This window comes from Meleagris gallopavo, chromosome 13 (genome assembly GCF_000146605.3).
Source record: "Meleagris gallopavo isolate NT-WF06-2002-E0010 breed Aviagen turkey brand Nicholas breeding stock chromosome 13, Turkey_5.1, whole genome shotgun sequence".
Taxonomy (NCBI): domain Eukaryota; kingdom Metazoa; phylum Chordata; class Aves; order Galliformes; family Phasianidae; genus Meleagris; species Meleagris gallopavo.
The window spans coordinates 15565208-15587526 of NC_015023.2; the positions used below are offsets into that span (position 1 = coordinate 15565208).

General features: G+C 36.6%; 1 protein-coding gene across 3 annotated transcripts in view; it reads left to right on the top strand.

Annotated features, from left to right (window-relative positions):
• CDH13 (cadherin 13) overlaps nucleotides 1-22319 on the top strand; it is a 431656-nt gene that overhangs the window by 330432 nt on the left and 78905 nt on the right. For all 3 annotated transcript variants that reach the window (XM_010718092.3, XM_010718093.3, XM_019619816.2), the window contains one exon: nucleotides 15696-15836. In XM_010718092.3, the coding sequence (XP_010716394.1) occupies nucleotides 15696-15836 (141 nt within the window). The remainder of the gene's footprint in view (nucleotides 1-15695; nucleotides 15837-22319) is intronic.

Genomic DNA, 22319 nt, shown 5'->3' on the forward strand with positions numbered 1-22319 from the left:
TACATGATGAAACTCAGCTGTTATCTCTCAGATAAAAACAAGATAAAAGTGTTCCGTCCTTACATATCAGACTTCATGTGATCATCACAAAGCCCTATCACATCAAGTAAAAGGTAGCAATTAAATTGTAGAAACGAAGTACTTCCTAGGGTTTTAGAGGATTTAAAGCTTGTTTCAAGAAAGTCAGGATATACGTGTTGATTCCTTAAAAAAATCTAATAAACAAAGGATATACATAAACCAAAGTGCTGTGCAAATATTCCTGAAGCTTACTGCCTTTAAAATTCTCAGGCAAATATACCAATTAGTGTCACTCAGAAAAAAGTAGTCAGCAACTGACCTGACCCAAAGCCCTGCCATTCCCACTGCCTCCTAAATCAATTAAACTTTCATTTTAATTGGAAAACCCTGTAAAGAATACAATATTTAAAACAAAATAACATCCAATAAAAATAAAAATAAAAGCAGCAAACCATTGAACAGAAATGTTTTCCATGTCCAGTGATTAGGACATGCACTTTCTCTTACCATACTGCTGTAGTGCTGGGGAGCACAATCTTCCAGAGTGCAATTTTTTTGCTAGACAGCCAGATTGATCTATTAGTAAGTGTAAGGGATAACAGAAGGGGTACGTACATTTTCCATTTAACATAAGGAAATTGCGTGAGTAATTGTAAAAATAGGAAGGGAGTCTTAGTCTTTTTTGTTTATAATTAACAGAGAGGAAGTGGTTGGATTTGAAGTCTTGGAAGTTGTAATGTATTTCTAAGTCTATTTTCAACCTGATCTCAACCATGTCATTTATCAGTTTCAATTAACCTGTCTTTGGTGTGCTGTTGTATCCACTTAATGGATGTGGACATCAGGATTGTCATGTAAAAATGCATTTTTGTATCATTATTTCTAGTTATTACGTGCATGCTAAATAGATGCCAGTGCACTACAACAGGAGCATTGCTCCACATGGATTTAAATAGTATGTTGCTTAATAGCTGAATCCTTTTGATGCTGTAAGGATGAACTACATTGATTTCTGGTAAATAGAGCACTGCAGATGAACTAAGGACAGAATTTGACACTTAAGTACTTTTGAAGGAGTTGTATTCTGTCTAAAAGATGTGGTCCACTGGCTTCTTTGAATATTGATAGAGGGATTTCCAGCTTTGGGTTAAAATGCTTTGATTCTGTGGAACTATATCTCAAAAATGTCAACAAAACTGGACGTAACATTTCATTCTTCCAAGATTGAGACTGATCAAATCAATACTTTGTATTTTGTATTTGAAAGGCACTTCAATGTGTGTGTGTGTGTGTGTGTTTGTATGTGTGGAGGAGCCCAAATTTGTTATCCTCCAACATCTTCTCTGGTTAGGCTCTGTTCACAAAAGTAATTTTTAAGCCAATAACACACGCTGGCCAAAGCCTCACTTATACTGTATATGTTTCAGTGTGCCTCTGCACCATGCTCAGCTTCAGGCAAGTGTGAACGGGTTCCTCTAACACTGCTTTCATGGTCCTCATCCCAATGTACTGAGACTGTGCAAACTCAAGACTCAACTGTTTATTAAAGAAATATTTTATTTTTCATCTGTATTTCTCAGTCACAAGAAAGTGTAATACATCTATCCTGGAACACGCTGTAGGCCAGGGTGCATTCAGACCTTACAGACAGTTCTTAAGTAGCAAAAATTATTATTAGTCAAGAATCGTGAATTTCATTCGGCATTTTCTCGTCAAGCCCAGAGAGATGCAGACAGTTTCTCTCCCATGGAGAGAGAACCTTTCTTGATTTGATCTCTCATTGTGATCCTCTCCTACAGGAAGCACAGCTGAATGTGCAAGTTTCTCATTCAGTGCCTTTGAAATATTTTTGAAACTGGGATAGATGCAGAGAAGGCAAAGCTATATAGAGGGAGGATATTGAAAGATAGCTGAATTCTGCATTGATAATCCACTGCTGCCTTTAAACTCTCTGGGAGAAAAATGGAGATGTTGACTGTTTTTTCTGTTTTACTTTCATCTGAATGCAATCTGCTTTAGTAAGTTAATATGTAACTAATATGAATTTTACTTTAGATTTTCACAAATAATTCTATTCCTGCTTCGACAGAATCTTACCAGACACTGAACATTTGAAAAGGCAGTCACCTTAGAGTGTTGTCTCTATCTGTTTATTAAGCTAATTATCTCACCACGTACCTTCTAGCCTGCTTTCCAGTCAGCTCTGTTTCGTGAGGAGTTAACTCAGCCTTTTTTACCTCTAGAAAATTGTTTAACTCAGTGACCTAGATAGGCTTTTAAGGCAATAGAAAATGAAACACTGTCTTGCATTTGTTTCTTATGAATTTGAAAATTCTCTTTTCCTCTTCTTCTTCTCTCAATAAAGTTTATGCAAATAGCATTAAAATTTATAATGAGACTAATATTTGTTAATCTCAGTTCAAATAATGAATTTGTATTAAATCATAGTTTGAAACCCTTCCATTGAGAGAGATGGGGGGAGAGAGAAATAGAGGGATGTTCCTTGTAAGACTTTTATTACTGTTTTACTCTTGTTAAGCTTGAATTGTCATTACAATTATACACTCTATTTTTAGTATTCAATAAAAATTATATTTAAATCCTATTAGATTTACAGTTGCCATGCCAACTTTGAATTTCTTTTTAGAAAAATTTCTGAAGTAGTTCCAGGACATAAACCTGATCCCGTAACTGACTTGTTTGTTGGTTTGGGTAAGAGATTTAATCTTATAAGTTAATTATGTAAGAGTTTCTTAGTTTTGGTAAAAGTTGCAGAGCATTCTGGTCTGACTGTTTCATCTAATCTCAGACCTGCAGAAATGTCAGGAATTAGATCTTGATTTGATTGGTCTCATCAAATCCATCATTGGTTCCAAAAGCTGTTGAAGGACATCCATAAATATGGATTGAGGATTTCATGCATTCCCCTGGTATTCATTTTAGACGCAGAAAATGCTAATCTGGAGAGAACTGAAAAGGTGCCTCAGTCATTTATTTGGCATTATCACAAATCTTTATGAGATGTCTGACAGTAATACGAAATTACATTTATCTACACGTGTCTAAGATGCAGCGTACTGAAAGGCTTTTGACCCAGTTTGTTTCACGCTATTAAAAGCTCTTGCTTTGCTTGAGGGCAAACCTGCTTATCAAAACATTTGGAGTATGGCCAGAATTCATCTGCACTATAGCTCTGTATTTGTCTTCTACCATATGAGATATGCTAAAATACCCTGCTGGGGAACACAAGGTTGTACGGATCCTTTCAGCAGCCCATGCTACTTGGATCAGGCCTTCAGGCACGTGGAAGTAAGCAGGCACTGCATATATACCTCTTCAGAGCAAATAGACGGGGATTTGGCAGAGCTGAGATGACTAAAAGGAACAGGTTAAGAGCTTGCTTGTAGACACATGGAGTGTAACATGCTTCTGGAAGAGTAGCAGACCAGTAATCCTTCACATTCGTAGCAAGTAATAAGGGGAGCAGCATAGCTGTGATTTTGAAAACTGTCCCTGTGGCACAGCACTTCCCATCCAAGTATGGTAGTGCTTCTTGTATCTACAGGTGCAGTTCAGCAATTTCTAGCCTTGAGGTGTTCTTTTAATGATAGTACACTTGTCTCCTCCCTGTTCTTCAGGGGAGATGAGTATTCTTTTTTCCCTTGCTAGCAGTGCTTCCCATCCCATTCTTTCTCTTGTTGATTTTACTGCTCTTAGTGTACAAGAACTGCCTGAAAATGGCACTTCTGGTTTACAAAACCCTTTACAAACTCAATCCATCTTTGTTCCCTGACCTCTGGTTACTTCCATATCCCCCATAACCCACTTCCGATGTTGACCTCTGTTTCTCCATTCTTGTATTGTAGAAATGATTAATTGCTGTTTGTTCTTCCTTGATTTAAAAAACAACAATACAGTAGATTTCTCTTAGTCTTTAACTCTTACCTTTATTTCTTTCTTAATTCAGCAATTCACCTATTTTTAATTCACACTGCATTTTGGGGACTTCTCATGAAGGAATGCTGAATATGAAGCAGCCTCCTGATTTCTAGCATTGTATAGCTCAAATGTAGAATATTTTCATATACTATTTAGTACACCTGCTTTATAATCTTAATTCACTGTAATCTTATAACAAATCCATACTTTTTGCTAAATAACTTTATATGTGATCTAGAAAGTTACAACAAGGCACTGTTAAAAAATGTTAACTGAATGTCTCTTAAAAATGGAGAGCATAAGATTTCTTTTGACCTTTGCTTGTGCAACATCCTGCCTTAAATGGCTAAATGCTTAATGATTTGGATCAGTGAGTGTTTCTACCTGAGAAGACAGTTGTGCAGTTTGAGTTTGCTTCCCATGGGAATGTGTCATCTGGACCTGTTGAAACTGAAGGGAACTTTTGCATTAACTTTGTTGATCTCTCAGTGGGGATCATCAGAAGCCTCCCTAGTCTGCCACGTCTCGGACCTCCTGACAGAATATCTCCTTCAATGGGAAGGCCAGGATCACAGATCCTCAGGAACATGCCAGTTTAATTGTGATGTTGTGTGGGGCAAAGCAGCAAAATTAGACAAATATTTTCTTGTTGAGAATGCCCTTAGTTCAGGCAAAAAAATAAGTACCGTGGCATTACAGCAAATAAAAATATAATGTATTTCCTGTAAAGAAAAATTTATTACACTGACACAGTCTTGAGCAAGATTTTGTGCCAGAAAATTACACTGCTAAGAACATACATAAAGGAACATACAGCTGTTGGAATGTGCAGAAAGGAAGTCAAGTTTATGTCCTATATTATTTCTTATTGTTTGAGCAACGTTTCCTATAATTTATGTCAAGTATATGCTAGGGTTCTGATTAATATGCCTTTTTTTGTGAGATTTTCTACTTAACCGCAAAGCTGCGCATTTATTCTGTCTTCCAAAATCCTTGAGAAGATAATTCTTCTGCATGCACCATCTTCCCACACTTTATTTTCTACTGGTTTTCCCCTGGGTCACCACATTAAATTCATGCCATAAGTAGATTTTTATCATGGTATGCTAATAAAGTGTATGAATTAGAAATCCATTATTTCTTTTACAGTGAATGGGAAAAGCTGTTGATTGATTTACAGAAAGAAGCTGCTTACAGTTCTGGTGCATGGACGTAAACTTATAAGAGGCACAAACGTTAGCAACTAGAATCATTATTTATCAAAAACCACAGTGCTGCAATGCAAAATCTGCACAAAGCAGTGGAAGAGTACCAGAGATGTAGTCTGAAAGTGCTAATTACATAGGAATCTTGGTGTGATTACAAGGAAACAACGTCTGATGGGAAGGGGAGGTGGGGGATGGCTGTTTAGATTTTGTATGCTCTTGGAAGGTATAAGTAGCACCATGAAAGGTTAACAAAAACAAAACTTACTAATCAAAGTGGAAAGTGTAGAAATTCTAAATAAGAAATGTAATTATTTTTATCAAGAAAGCTGATAAAAAAGATGCTGAGCACTAAGTACTAGAAAAATGAAATTGGAGAAATTTGAAATGGAAAATTCTGTTGTTACTCCTTTCATCAGGAAGTAAGTCCTCTGGAGGGGCTGATTTTTCACCCCATAGTGTGATAAGCTATTTTGCAAAGCAGCAATAGTGTAATTGAAATCCATTTTACACCATTTTCCCTTGGATGATTTAAAATTAGATCAATTTATATTCTGTGGGTATAACCCAATGAGAGTATAAATGCTGTCACTAGAATTGTTTTGTCCATGGGCGAAACTGGTATCATTTACTGATTCATTACACTCTCAACAGGATCCTTTATTTCAAAAGGTACCTGGAATTATTACTGGCAATAATACATAATACACTAAAGTAAAATAAGATTTGCATAAAAAATTAAAGTTAAGGGGAAAATTATAATAGTGATTAAAATTAGCATTTGGTGACTGTTCTGATTGGAATATTGCGTTTAAATGTCATGTAGACATGGTGGGTTTTTTTTTTACCCTCCAACTTAGAATGTACCTATTTAACTAGAATATTATGTTCCTGATAATATGCTTGAAATAATAGGCAGTGCTTCCATTAATATTTAACAATATAAACATCAGGCAAAGGTTGTACAACTGGAATCATAGAATATGCTTTTTGCATTAGAGTAGTAATTTTAGAAATAACCTCTGTCCATCTAGACCTGCTGATGTATGGTTGTCATAGCAAGTCAGTAATTGAGTTTTCTGGGCATTTTGACCACCAGTACAAATCTGCAAAGCAGATTACACAGCAGGAACACAATTTCCATCCTGACCTTTATAGCATTGCTTGCTGTTGTGGAAATTGGAATGTTTATGGAGGGAAATATAGCCTAAGTGTTCCTAATTTGTAAGAATGTGGTTTCTGATGTTAACCCAGTAAGCTTCATTTTGATTCATTTGATAACAGATTATGTAAAGACTTGGCATTAGGGAGGTATCATAAAACTTATTATCTTTTATTACCTAGATGGAGAATATTGGTTTAGATGATTATAAATTGAAACTGAAAGAAAACTGCTGTGCAAAGATCGTCAAGAAAGCTGCTTCCCAGTGATCAGCCACAGACCTTAACACACATTCTAATTCACATTCTTTTGTATAAATTGAGTTCAGGAAACATGTTAAGCACTTGTAGATCTGTTTGGGGGTAAGGACGAAGGACCTACTTGAAAAACCCTGCAGCAGGTACTGTCAGGTACTTTGTCGGATGGTTCAGATTTGTCTGGTAACTGCCATAACCCAGTTGTGTCACAGCCTTCGGAACTTCGTGGTATCTGTAGGTTCTAGTTACTTCTGTCTCATCGTTTGGCCTCTGGCTTATAAGGTTGCTGTCACTGGCTGGTAAAGGCTAGCAGTCTTGTTTATTGTGGACTGGAAGGTTCTTCCTGTGTTAGCAAACAGAGTAGGCCAGAAGAAACAGATCTGTAGAGCAAAACAGTCAATGCTGAGGGACTGAACTCCATACTGTATGCTGCAGTCTTTCACATCAAACCCTAGTCTTGTACTCAGAACTGAGTCACAGCATGGCTGCAGTGTGTTAGGTGAACCCCAGGGCACACTCTCCAGTTGGATTTTGGCTGAAAGAAATCTAGATGCCAGATTCCAAGACCTCATCGTGGAGCAAATTGAAGTGTAGTAACTGTAAACTATAGAGTAATTCACCCCGAAAGCTGTTTCCTAGTCCTCACAGGCACAACAGCGTACACAAACCCCACACACACAGCCAGACGGCTTTCCTGGGATTGTTATTGTCAGCTGGGTGCTGTTAAGTGGACTTGATTTGCTCAAATTATCCATGTAGGACTTGATATTTGATGAAAAAGTGAAGAAGGGCACTGTGTGGATCTGTGATGTCTTGGAACAGTCAGGTAAATTAACACAAGTGTTGCATTGGCATCCAGGCAGATCTCAGTGGGATAAACTTTGTTAATCTAATTTCATCTTTGGCAAGATGATAGACTGTTTGATGGTGATGAATCATAAGATAATCAGCATTACGTTTCATTTAGTTTCTGGCAGAAATGTGTGCTAATAAGTACAGATCAGGAGTACAAAGGCATATAGCGTTCAGGACTTACGCTACGTTATTGGTGTGTTACTTGGTTCTGAGTTGACTTTGTGAGGAAAGAAATGTGCTGGGTTTTGGCTGAACTGCTTCAAATGTTCCCTCTGCCTTATTCAGATACTCTTCTTGACACGTTATGAATATAAAGGTCATACTCAAAGAAAACTCCAGCTTTTTTTCCCTTTTTCTTTGGAGATGCCTTTTATGGGACATACTTCAGTGAAACGTAGTATTTCTCTCCTGGATCTGCTGGGTATTCTCCTCCTAAGCCTGCAGGAAGTACTTCAGGGCTTCTTAAACTTGATTCACATTCAAGGAGGACCAAATTCAAGCACTGATAAGCATGCTTCACAGATCCTTTTGTTTCTTGGCTCAGTGAAGAATTCCTCTGTTTCAGGGCTGCAGGTGCGCGATGTATGTTTATCAACAAAATCAGTGATAACTGACATTGGCCACTGTCCACACGATTTAGGAAAGCAGTTTGTTTCCAGGGAACAGAGAGGAGTGCTGACCAGCCACATGTCATTGCTGTTCATGAAATATTTCTGTCATGAATCGGTTTACCCTCCATGGGTTAAATGCTTAGAACTTCATTAGTTCCTAGTCTGTGTTGCACAAACACAATCACAGGCACTCTGTTGCTTTTCACTGATAACAAGATTTCCTAAATTCTAATGCTATTATACTTGCAACAGGGAAGAAGATATTACCTTCATCACTGTGCTTGGAGGAATTGAGAGATGTTGCTGGTTTATTTCATTTAAAATGTGTGTTTTGGGAGCCCCTAAGCTCTTGATGCCATGATGATCTGAAGGCAGGCTCTTGCATTCAAAACAATACAGAAGTACAAATCTGTGGCAACCTACCAGTTTTACCATAAATGCAGCATCTTGTATTGTGGCATGAAAGCATGTGTGCATGGTTATCCGTGAACAATAGCTTAATAAAATGCAAAGGTCAGTGGAAATTTGCTGATTTATATAACAGGTTGAGGGTCTTGTCAGGCTTAACAATTTGAGGTCGGTCATGATTTTTCCTCTGAAAGTTACAGCAGACGTTTTAAATAGTCTGTGTGTACTGACCTTTATTGTGTGACCTTTGCACCCTTCATATGCATTAGGAAATCCTCCTAGCAGAGGTATTGTTTAATATAGAAATATCTGAAAAGCAGTCTGTACTGATAACCATGGTGGGTTACTGTGTTGGAGAAACTGGCCTTTTCATTTATGCTTTGGATTTAAATAGACTCATTTCTACCTATGGCAAGGACTTAGAATGATTGAATAATTTGCAACTAATAATTTATTAGAACAACTTTGCCCTTCTTTCTCTTCACAAATTGTCTGCAAACAGATTGTACATCTCTAATATGTTAATGGATTAAAATTATTTGAACTTTTTTTTTTTTTTAGCAAATATCTTTTAGTCTGCAGATTATTTGAATTGCAAATCATGACTGTTAAAATGAAATATATAACACTGGAAATAGAGCTGGTTGGGTATTATGAGAGAACAGTTTTTATGGGAATATGCTGATTTGTCAAAATTGAGCATGTTATTGAAACTACTGTTTGGAGGGGAGAGAGAAAAAAATCCACTTTGTTGAAAGAAATTTATGTAATCACAAAAGGAGTTGTTGTTTTGAGAGCTCCTGAAAGCGAGCTTGAGGTTTAGTTCTTCAGCATTTGGAACAACTAGGTTAAAGTCCTTGTACAAGAGAACAGGGTCTCTCCTTCCTTCCCTTATCTGCTGGGATGTTTAAATGCAAGCATTTTATTCTCTGGCCTTGGATCTAGGAAGCCATCTCTATCACACGCTTGGAAACAATTTCTTTTTTAACAACAACTGCTGAAGGAGAAAATTTAGTCTTCCTTTTTCTTCAAGATATACCTGTGAACTCTCTCTCCTATGGGTAGTAAACAGATATTTTCTTCATAGCATGAGTACCTTATTACAATGATTAAACTGTAGAACTTCCTTTATGATATAAAAAATTGCAAATTGGTGAGCTAAAAAGGATTTGCATTACAAACTTCATTTTTTTTATTCATCAAATTGTAATTCAAGTTCTGAATGCAAAGTCTCAGACTATGCTGTGCTTTTTACACAGTAGCAATTGGCATTTAATATAAAAGCTGATATTATAATTATAAAAGCATTATATCTGTTAGAGCTGTTAATAGTCACATTATTCCATTTTTTTAATTCTACATTTGTCAAAATCCTGACAGCATACTCTGGAACAGTGTTAGATTGAATGTTGATATTGTTACTTAACAAGGAGATTGATTATGTCTTAATAGGATGTATTCAGTGCACACTACATGCAATTATCATCTTAAATGAACACAAGCATTTATTTAGCATGAACTGAAATTATTTAAATTCACAGCATTTTTCTTTCTGGCTATAATATAAAGGCATTAGTGAAAACTGAGATACGGTAGCACACTGCTAATATGTTAATATGCCTGACTATGTTGTTTGTAAACATAATTACAGTAGAAGTGTTGTGATATTGTTGCATTGTTATATAAAATATTAATAGTCACAAAATAGTACACAACTCTCATTGGCAACAAGTATTAAGAATATTAAGATAACCTGAAAATACACTTGAAGGCCTTATGAGTGTTTTGAACATTCTGTATCATGTTTGTTTCCCAGGCACAGTTTGTTTTGATTTTAGCAACAGGGTACTTGAATTGAATTTGGGAATTCTTTTCCAATTCTCTTTTTAGGAGAAGCACTGCAGTGCCCAATGAAGGCTAAGGTGTTTTGACAATGTGTGCCCTTTTCGGAACATGCATGAAGCTAAAGGCACTACATGAGGGACACCCAGGCAGGAGGAAACACTGAAGAGACATTTCCTGGAGTCCACTTCTTTCTTGATCTTTGGTGTCCATCTGCAGTGTATAGATAGTTGCTTAGGTGATGCAGGGATTCATCACAACCTGAAATATTTTCCTGGATCTTAAAATTCGCTAGACGAAAAACTGCAAAATATACTGAGTTTGCTGGCAGGCTGATGATATAAAGAACTACAAAGGGGAAAAATGACATTTTTTGCTGAGATGATTCTTTTTCAACTACTGTATATACAGTTTAAATATGAGTAGAAAAAACAACGTTGTGAACATCTACAGGAAAATAGGTTGAATTATTGTTGAAACCTCTTTGAATTACAGATGAAACAGAAGACCAGTGTAGCCTAAAATTCTGAACCCAGTCCATCTTCATGACATAGAAGATTAAGCCTTGATCCACATTCTTCTTAGTTTAGGTTCAGCTTCACAAATAGATTTCCAAATGCGCAGTACTGTGTCCTTCCAGAAAATACATTATCTTCTGAAAATAGGTAGTTGTATTGGAAAAACAGAAAGTATTATTTTAGTAAATAGGATGCCCAGTGCATGCTGTGCTTGGAAGTACTCTAACAGGGACCAGGCTTTCAATTTTCAGGCAGAAAGAAGTGTCTTTCATACACATCTAATCCATTCACCAATTTCATAGATTAGTTTTAGTCATAAGTAATCCAAGTGCCAATGGCAAAAAGAGGTCTTTGTTAGAAGAGTTTTCCCATGCTCTTCATTCTTGTGAAACTATTATCTACTCCACTTTTCTTAATATTCAAATAAAATGTCTGACCAAAGCTTTTGAATTTCAGAAGTTAAGAATTTAATTCTATGTTAAGCATCTAAATAAGCACCTTGATTTTTCCTTCTGAGTTCATAACCCCAATGAAGTTGATGCAAAGTGGCAATTGTTTTAATTCATTGACAAACCTTTTTGTTTTACTTAGGGAGCCTAAATTCAGGAGATAGATAAGATTGATGTATCTGTTTTTGATGGTGTGGACAAATGACATTTTCTCTGATTCCTCCCACACCTAAACAAAAAGGTTACCATGGCCATTGAATCCAGATAAACAAATTATGCACTGCTTGGATGTGTTCCCTTATTAAAGTACAAGAGCTTGATTTCTGTATCTCACTTGGGTGCTACACTTTGTGATCTTTATCAGCTCATTAAAATGTTAAACAAAACTTAATTGTGCTCCACAATACCTGCACTAGGGAGCATTATGTTCCTGAGGTCATCAGCGAAGACAAATACAGAAATGACTTATCTCCCTGGATTCTTGCACTGATGCTCAAAAAAGTTGATACTTCATTTGAATATTTAAAGACAGGCAGAAAGAAGCCAGGCCTCAGTGAAGACATCCACTTCCTTTAGATATTGCACTTCCTTACCTGTAGAAGCCTTTCTTGGTTGTCACTGCCCCTCTTTCCAAACTACAGAGAGTGACTTTGTTGTTCTAGCAATACCAGGGCTCTGGGAGTCCATGTACAAAACTGGAAATTCAAGATTTGTACATGTTTGAAAACACTTGTGATCCTGAACTTTTCTTTAATCGCGCATTACAGTTCCAGTTGTTCCAGTTACATTTTGAGTTTTACTATACTGAGAAAGCTGTCAATTCCTGCTGAATTTAAATGGCAGATGAATGCTTTACAGCCTGCAAGTGATAGCACATACCAAGATTTGGACCGTTACTGCTGTTGATGTGAAGCATTACCAATAGCTTGCATTTCTTAAGTCACTAATAGTTTTCCTACTGTATCTGTAGGAAATGCACATTAAAAGCTTAAAATTGACAGAAAACCGTTGTTAACTGGTTCCATTCTACGCTTACTACAAGTCATCATCTGGTTTATTCTAACAGCCTATAGACATACTGAAGTGTTTATTTTCCACTATTGTGATCATATCCTGCTGGCTTTGTCAGGAATCAGAAGATAAAATGCCAGAAAGGCCCTTTATCATGTTACTTACCAGGGCTGAACCAGGGATGTTGAGGTGGCAGGGAGTGAGACGTGATAGAAATGTTAGCACTGGTGATGTTGGCAGTGGGTGGGCCTTCAAAGAAGAGTTCTTCTGACACGGCTCACCTCCTTGGCAATCCAAACAATTTGCCAGTGTCACCCCTGCCGTGGCTAAATGACTTCAGTGAAAATTTATGGGAATAGGAATGGGTCCCCTGCTGTAATTACACAAACTCTCTCAACAGTGCAATCCTCCACAAAGTCACAGCTATAAATAATACGCCACAGAAACAGCAACTTAATGTTCATTTATTAAAATCATCTATTATCTGTTTTAAACTGTAGATCCGCTTCCTTGAGAGTTGTTGCATATTTATGTCGCTAATGCCAGGGTATCCAAGTGAATTGGTTTTTTTGTCTTTTTTTTTTTTTTCCTCAGAAGTGCTTTTTAGGGACCAGGTCACTGCTTTGAGGAACAGAAGACCCAGGTCTGGTGGCAGGCAATGTTCTGGTGGGATAGTCTGAGTGACTGGTAGTCCTCAAATAGTGATGGATGCTGCACTTGTCCCTAGACTCACGGTGCAGCAGGGATCAAGGAGAGAAGGAATGATGTTGAGGAAGCAAATGGGGGCTGCTGTTCTTCTCTCACACCCCTCCCTCCAAGCTGTCATTCCTCACAGAAGTGGCTGGAGGGGAATATCACACTGAGGAGGAAGACCTGAGCCTTGTAAGTGGGCAGTGGCCAGGTCAGCTTGTGCTGGACATAGAGCACTCAGATCCCTGCTGCCATCCCCTCAGGATCCACCAGTCCATTACATAAATCCAAATAGCTGCTGGGGACTGAGCTGAAGTAACTGAGCTGGAATGTGAGAAATGCTAAAAAATATCCTCTACTGCAATCTCCTCATGTAAAGAGAGCATCTGATGGGAACAAGACTCCTGGGTTTGAATGTGTTGGGAGTTGCTTTTCCTAACAAAGCAAATATTTGGCAACAGAACTAGATGTAGAAAGTGCTGCATAGCAGGAAAAGTGTGAAGTATTCATAATGATATGTGATACTACTCAAAATTCAATGTTTTCCACATTCCATTGCATGCTTAAGCATTGGACTCCTGTCACAGAAATTTCTGCTGCAATAGACACAATTTCTGCCATAAATAGGCTTGCTTTCAACAGAAAATGGGACAGTTTTCAAAGAAAAAAGGCCAATTTATGAGTAAAAGAGGGCTTCTTTTGAGCGAGGACGTTTATAAACATGGAATGATAAATGGCTTTGCAAGTTTTCCATACTATAATAATAACTTCCTAATGAAAATAATGAAAAAGTTATATTTAGAGAAGGAGAGAGAAGTTTCATACAGTTTTTAATACATTGAAAACATTTTAGAAAAGAAACATATGAAAACTGTAAATCTTGTTCCACTTTATAACCTGAATTTATGTTGGAGACATCACTAATATTTCTTCATGTATATTTATACTATGATATAAATCAAAATCTTGTTCTGAGTTTGCCTTCTGTGATGAATTTCAAGAAATAATGTAAGACTTAAGGAAATACTTTTCTTAGCATTCTCGAAGTGACAGTGACAACTGATTAGTAGTCTGTATGTTTTTAGGAGTTCTGGCTTGATTTATTGATTTTACATGCAAATATATTGCTTCATGACAGGTTGATTTGATGAGCAATTGATTGGATTGCTTTTGTCTTGGCCTAAAATGCTTCAGGAGTTGGAGCCTCCTTTTCCACACATGCTCCTGGAGGGGTATTGTATGTACCCAGGAAAACACACAGCGTACTATTTAGCAAATGCTTTTGAATCCATTAGCTATAAAGCAGACTTCGTGGCCTAGGAGGTTGCTTCACTAAGCTAGGGATGAAAATTGAGCCTGTTTTAAATTGTAGATGGTGAGATGTTCTCTGTTACTGGATAAGCTCTGTTCCAGCCTCTTTGGTTCTGCTTCATCAGGCAGCGTATGGATGGCAGACAGAGATCAGCGTTGCTATTTGGGATTTCACACGAGTTTCTTTCCTCTCTGCATGTTAATTCTCTGGAGTAGTGTTGCCTGAAGGACATGGGATGAGTGATGTCAAAGATGTGCAGCCTTGGTTCTTGCATGCACAGATGGCTGATAGAGCTGCTCTGAGGATAAAAAAGCATTTGAGTGAGCCACCCTTTCTGGTGCTGTTATGCAGTTTTTCTCCTGAGTTCCAGACTTGTTTTTCTAGAAAGTTTTAAAAATCCACTACACATGATAATCTAACATATAGCTTTAAAGGTGGTTGCAGCACCTTTCCATCTGTGTTCTCCATCAGTTTTATAGCACGTGATCTTTAGGCAGGTGGTTCCATGTGGGGCAGCGATACAAATGGGGAAAATAATTGTTTTAATTAGGTGCCCAGTCTCATCTCCACTGAAATCTATATCAAAGGTCTGTGTTTCATGGGAGAAGATTCTGATGCTGGTAGTAAGTTTTGATGGGATGTATTAATATTCAGCTATCCAGTGAACAAACGGATGTACTTAACGTCTGATGTGAGAGAAGTGAATTACAAATGCTCTAACATTCCCACTCCAGAGCTGCAATTTCTTGTTTTTCCCCAAGTCACACAGTAGGTAAAATAAAGATGGCTTTTCCTGTAGACCTGTGTTGTTAGTGCTGTCTTTTTCTACTAGAGGTAGACAGTCAGATAAGTAACCATGGAATAGAAATTGGATACACAGATATAAATCACATTACTTCATATAATATCGGATAGTTGCTGCCTGTTTTAGAAACTACTTTCTTGTTGTTTTGGTTTTTTTTACCATGAAGCAAACTTAGATTACCATTCTAAATGCTAATATTCAGAATGAATTAGATTTAATAAAATAAAATGAATGCGTATGTAGATTGTGGCATTAGTATTTAATTATGTACCCATCATAACACTGATGAGACAAGCTCCTAAATACCAGTGCATTGAAATGAAAGCTTTCTCTTAAAGAGCAATTATATTTTAATTTCTTCTCTCTTTTCTAACCTTCTTAAATAATAGGTTATATACTGTTTACCAGTATTCACCTGTATTCCTTCATACTGTATTCCATACAAAGATTCCATTGTCATGGCTAAAGCTCAGAGAAAGCTTTATTTATGTTTTTGTAAAGCATTAACTGTGTCACCAGATCCATTTCTATGCCATGCTTTGACAAACCAAATTAAAATCTTCATGTGAAATAAAAGTAATGTTTTTTACATTTTTTTTCTGTAATCCAGACAATGGAAACGCCAAAGTACGAGCTGGTTATTGAAGCCAAGGATATGGGTGGCCATGATGTGGGACTTACTGGAACTGCAACTGCCACTATTCTTATTGATGACAAAAATGATCACCCACCAGAATTTACCAAGAAGGAGGTAAGAACTTGCCATTTGTGTTCCATAAGAAGTTGCATGCAATTTTAGTTTAGCTTGCTTTTGAATAGAAAGATGTTCCTTATTGGAAGAGGAAAGTACTTAGACATCTTTTTATCTCAACATGATAGACTTTCCTAGTGCTGTTCTTTTATCTTAAGTGTACATTCATCATTTCCAAAACACAGTGTAACCACAAGGTAAAAAATTACATCAAGGTTTATCATTCTGAGCTTGGCTAGTGCAGTGAAAACTTGTAAAATAAGTTAACTAATGGCAACCTTCTCCTTTTGTTCTTACGGGGGGAAAACAGAGAATTCTGCCTACTTCTAGCTTTTGCCAGTAGGGAGCGTGGATGGGAGCAATATGTTTTGTCCTTCTTCTGTACTTCAGCTGGAAAAAAGCTGGCATTGTCAGTTCTGTATTGAAAACTATGGTCCTAAAAGCTTTAAATTCAACTTACAGATGAAATTTCTCAATGAAAGTCTTTTTAGTTGCAAGTTTAATCCCACTGAACAGCACTGAAAATCTGGGGGGGGAAAAGTTTCTTATTTCAGGCAAAGCATGCACCTAGTTTCCTGCCCTTCACACAGTACTCCTTTCTCTCACCTACCTTATTAACCTTCTTGAACATTATTAGTGTATGGTTCTTATATCTGGCACCTGGAGAAAATTAAAGACCATAAGTTCTACCTAAAATCCAAAGTAGCTGTTATTATTATAAATGTTTCCTGAAGCTCTGCAGTTTTTAAGGAATATTCCCAAAAGCTGAGAAGTAAGCCCTAGGAATGCTGATTTCCAAGTAATTTGAGAAGAAAAGGGAACTGTATTGTTGTAAAGACATTTCTTTTTCTTTAAATGTTTTTTTTCTTTCACATGTGTTTTTTATATATCCTTGCCTAATTTTAGCAGTTTGACAACAGATTATTTTGAAATAAATTACTGCAATTTTACTTGAATAATTACTTCTTTCATAAATGCATATTGAATAACATTAAAAAAGGAGGAAGATTACAAAAACAAGGAAAAAGGAATAAATAAGAAACAATGACAATTTATCCAATAGGAATATTAATTTTCACTAATCAATTGCAATAGCCATAATTGCTCACGCTAGCAGTATCATTACACTCTCCTGAAAAGTACATTGAAGAGCCTGATGCAAATCTTTTAAGTATGTATGTGCTAACTGGCCAAAGAACTGCCCTTTAGATCAGCCTCTCAGTTCTATGAAAGGTGTTTCCTGTCAACCTGTGGTTGAAATATATTTAAAATATTGTATTATTTTAACCTTCTTGAACATAATTAACAAATGTGTTAGGACAATACAGTGTATTTACAACTAGGAACTAATTGCACTCATCAATAGTGAAAACAATTAATGCCTTCAGAGTACTATTTACTTGAATTTCCAAACTTTCCTTTTAAAAGAAATGCATATTGATTATATCCTGTTTGCCCAAAGAGTTTCCTCTGGCTACTGTGTAGAAAACTTGGGTGCCTACTTAGCCCCTAAATCTATTGTTAAACAGTGTCTACTTCTACGGAAATTTGGAAATGTTTATAAATTCATTTCAGGTAATGATAGTACAAGATATTTTTACTCTTAGAAATCTGGCTGTGTCAGTGTAGAAATAGAGAAGAAGTTGTGAAGAGACAGCATTGTCGCATTATGTGACACACCAATTTTCCTATAGATAAATCTTTTTATATATACGTATGCATTGTGACATGGTTTTGAATGTGTAACTACTATTTTGAGATGTCAGTGACCTCAGAAATCTTCCTTCCTCCTTGCTAAGTTGTATTCTTATCCCATGTATAAAGGAAAAAAATATCAGTCTTTAAATGTATGGTATCAGGTCCCTTTACAAACACATGCTCTAATTATGTAGTATGAGGGAAGGGAGAGTGTCATTTAATAAAGGTAACGCCACTTGCTTTGGCTTGCTGACTTAAATACTTAGCTCTTGTATGTAAATACAGGATACATCCTACAGTACTATTGATTTGAAGAAGACTTGAAAGAAAAAGGCACATTCTAGATGACAACTTTAGAGAGCGTAAATATCGTAAACGTAAAGGTTTGGTTTTTGTATGTTTAGAGATGGCTGCTTTAGTATTAGGCTTGGATAGTACTGCTGTATTTTCATAGCTGTCTTCTTCTCTTTGAAGATATTTTCTCTCACTGTCTTTTTCCACATTATAAAACAAAGGAATATTTACTGGCCTGTATTTTCTCCTGGCAATATAATTTCTGCCCAAAATATCTATGGCTTTTGTTTGCCTTATGCTGTTGATAGCTCAGTTAAGCCATATTTTCAATGCATTCTCTACATCTGTAACCACAAGGGCTGAATTACTTCCTGATATGACAAAGTGAAAGGCAATAAATTTGTAAGGTCTGGATTTTATACTAAATATTTTTTCACCATCATTTAAACAGAAGTCTGGACATTGTGTTAGTACAATACCAGGTACTTAGGCTGTGGACAAAATGAAGTTTTATGTTATATATATCTTTAAAAAGATATCTATGATTTCAATAACATTAACGCCAAGAAAAAGTTAATAATTTTTCAAACTTCCCTTAAAGTTGAAAATTTCTCTATATATTTTTGTTCCCAGGAAGCCTTACATGTGCTAGGAGATGTTTCTTTGAGTCCTCATTTCAAAGCAATCTCAGCCATGCTTGAACAAGTCTCTCTCCATTGGAGATGAATTTTATCTTTTGACACTTGACTGATCTTCCTCTTCTTTCCTCCAGAACTTTTGACTATACCGAAACTCTTCTGAAACAAGTCTATGGATCTAAACCTAAGCAATACTTTTCTGTGTGTTAATACTTACAAGATTTATTCCTTAGAAGCCAATTCCTTACACGCCTATTCAAAATACACGTTAATGGGTTTATTTGCTGTTTTCAGAAAGATCTGCTGTATGCAGCTTCTCAGTAGCTTCTGTAATGTTTACTCCAGTTTTGCTGGATAAGAATGTCTTCATCTAGGGAGTGTGTTTCTCCATCTGCTATTACTTTTCACTAGCATACCACAGCCATGCCATTCCAATGCAATTATGGCCTTTGTTCTTTCATTGGCGGTACATCAAGGTATAACCACAGAACTTGAGCAACTTGGCTGTGATCCAGCAAAGCACTTCCATTAACTTCAGAAGAGTTGTGTAAGCCCTTGAGGTTATGTGTCAGGTACTTTGACAGGTTAATATATTGAATATTGCTTTGTGAGATTCAGACCAGTTAATTGTTTTGTTACTACCCCACTTCTCTACACATCTCAAAATATCTGCTTTGTTCTATTTCATATATGTGCTTACTTGTCTTTCCTTAGCCAGTGCTTTCAGACACTAGGGAGTAGAATGCAATGATGTGGGTTAATAGGATGATTCTTCTTTAGTCCACCTAGTTCTCACATTGTCCTTCACCACAGATCTGGGACAGCCGCACATCCATAGTCATACACTGAGAATTAGTCAGACCTATCAGAGAGTTCTCACTTGTTAATTAGAAACTGAGACTTAATTTTGGCCAGGAGACAGTCTTGCTCTTGAGACAATTCCTTTCTCTGCTACTTCTATCCTTACCATCAACTTCACTCTTTTCTAGGAGAAAGCACTGTAAAATAGAAAGAGTTCTTTAATATCAGGAGAATAAGATTTGGGGAAATATTTTTCCTATTTTAGGGATAGCTGATTTTCTTCTAACATCATGTGAAATAATCTTTCCACCTAGACGAATTTTCCAGTTAAATAAAGAACTTGCCTCCTGTGAACAAGATAAAATCTTCCATGATTTGACAAAACATCACCTCAGTGAAATTTGAGATATACTGGTGCTGTGAGTCTTAAGTGAAAAATAAGATCTGCTCACATTTTGAATACCTACTGACACATGGTTTATAAAAGAGTAATACATGACTAATATGTGCTTTAATAAATGATTAATCAGTTCCTATAGAGACCTGAAAGTGAATAGGTTGCTTGTCACCATGATTTATGATGACTTCCGACTCTGTCTTCTGATTCAGTTGTGCTACCCACTGGGGTAGAACAGCCCTTAGAGTACAATATGCATCTCCGTCTGCTCGTGGTTCGAAGAGGATATGAGACTTTCAGAGCACCATCTGGAGAGATTTATTTTTCAATTCAGGCTGTTGAGAAACACACTTGTAGCTTGGAGAGTCCCTGTCTTATTCTTGATACTGGCTAGATCGTGTTGAAGACCAGTTACTAAAGCACTGCTAAGGTCCCTCCTGGCTTTCTTTTCCATATTTCTTTTACAAAAATTACTTAGACATAATATTATTTTTCGTTCCAGACATTCTTGCTCAGCTAGATCTGTCCTTTCAGATTGCAAATTAAAAATTACAACAAATCTCACTTTCCCTTCTTCAGTGATCTGAAAGTCAACACTGATCCTATCTTGCCTTTCAGGCAAAATGTTTCTCTTTGAGACTCCGAAGTAATCTAATTCCTTTATCTGTGTATCTTGGCAACAAGCAAAACCCTACCTGTGGACCTGTTAATGGCAAGCCTACTGAAGTGTATCTTCCCTTTCAGAACCACCCCTACATTAGGCAGATGCTTGCTCTGACCTTTTTGTTCAGCTTTACCTCTCCATACTCTTCTTCCTGTACAGATCTTAACACTGAAAACAAACCTGTGTAGTCTGATGTTATTTTCCTCTTCCTAGAACTTGAGGTAATTACATCTTCTGTTGTCATGATTGACATGGAGGACAAAGTATGACCTTACCTTTTTTTGTTCTTGTGTAATCAAGAGTGTGCATGGTGAAGACTCGCACTTTAAGTTATATTCTCCATTTCTTAAAGAAATAACCCTTGTGTTAATTCTGTGACATTTATTTGTTTTTCCCCAGAAATATTAACATAGGATATTTGGTGAAAACAGAAGAGACGTAGTCTCATAACTGACTTGCATTCTGTCATGTCTGAGGCAAAGCAAAGATCTTGGTGTGAATGCGTTTCTACTAGAGTTCATTTGCAAAGGATTTACTAGTTTAGAAAGTATCAGTCAAATTGAAAGCTATTTATCAAATCCATATGAAAGGAAACAAGCGTTTGGTGATAAACATATATTTATTTGTAACTGAAGACTATGAGTATTCTGTTCTCACTGCTAAAATAGCACAGCATTTGAAATTTACGTTAAATTTATATAAATTACACCACTTCCTCACGGTTAATAATTGGTCATTACTCTCATTCACTGGTAACATCCATGGCATTCACAGTTTTCTCAACTGTTCTGAGCAGCACAACTCATTGCAAAATCATATAAACTGTTTAGGAATCTCAGTTTATAAATATCATAGGCATTTAGATTTCATTTTTAGAATAGTTTTAGATGCCAAAAATAAATGAGAAGAGCTCACTAGATTTAAAAAAAAAAAAAAAAAGGATGTAAAGGCACCTCACTCCTACTAGAATTCTGAAAGCTGATGTTAGGAGCAGAGCTTGCTTTGACCCTCAGTGTAATTAGGATCCCAAATGTTTATCTTCTTTCTAAATCTGGTCACTTTCAAAGAACTTGGAAAAAAGCTCGTGATCAAGAGAAATGTTAATATTTCCAAGTTGTGTTATGATGATACCAATCTAAGGGCATGTGGAAGACTTATGTAAACATTCTGGCTCTCTGAGTAATTAAATTACCTTTTTGTCATTTTTCTTCTTCTTTCTCAATATTGTGTATTGCTTCTTATCAAAATTAGCTGGCTGGAGGTTTCTTTGTGACGAGAAATGTTCAGCATCTCAGGATCAAATTTCCAACAACCTTAGAAACAAAGAAACTGCTGCAGTTTTGTAAGTAAGAATGAAATTATTTTCGAGAGAGAACAAATGCTCTTATTCTGTGCATTGACAGAAATAGAGGACTGTTGGGCAAAGCAAACATAAAACCCCCACAACTACTTAGAAGACCAGTATTTCCTCTACTCATCAAGATTCATACTGTGTGCATAACAATTGGTATTCATGGGGCTTTCAGTGAGCTATCTGCATAACCAGTGTAAGCGCTTTGTTCAAGAACTTCTGCAAAATATGTTTAGCACTGGGTCCATCCACTTATCACATAATTAGACCTGGATGCACTGCATAGTGGTAGCTTGCAGACTTCTGTGATTTATCATTGCTTGTGAGGGGTGAGTTCATTGCTTTGTTTCTCTCCACCAAGGTCATGAAATACATGAAGTTGTCTATTTAAACTCCAGATAAACACATTGCAGTGGTACATAAAACAACAGAGTGCCTGCTTTATAATCTGAAAGCAGCTGAGAAACACTTGTATAAGTACAGGAAAGGTTCTATGAATAGAAATGATCATTCAAACAGTGTGAAATTAGGGAGGAATAGAAAGCCTCTTCATTGCTTCACCAGATCTGACTTTTCCCCAGCATTGTTGATCTCCATTGAGCTCACAAGTAAGCTTGTGTTTTTGCCAGTCCTTTTTTTT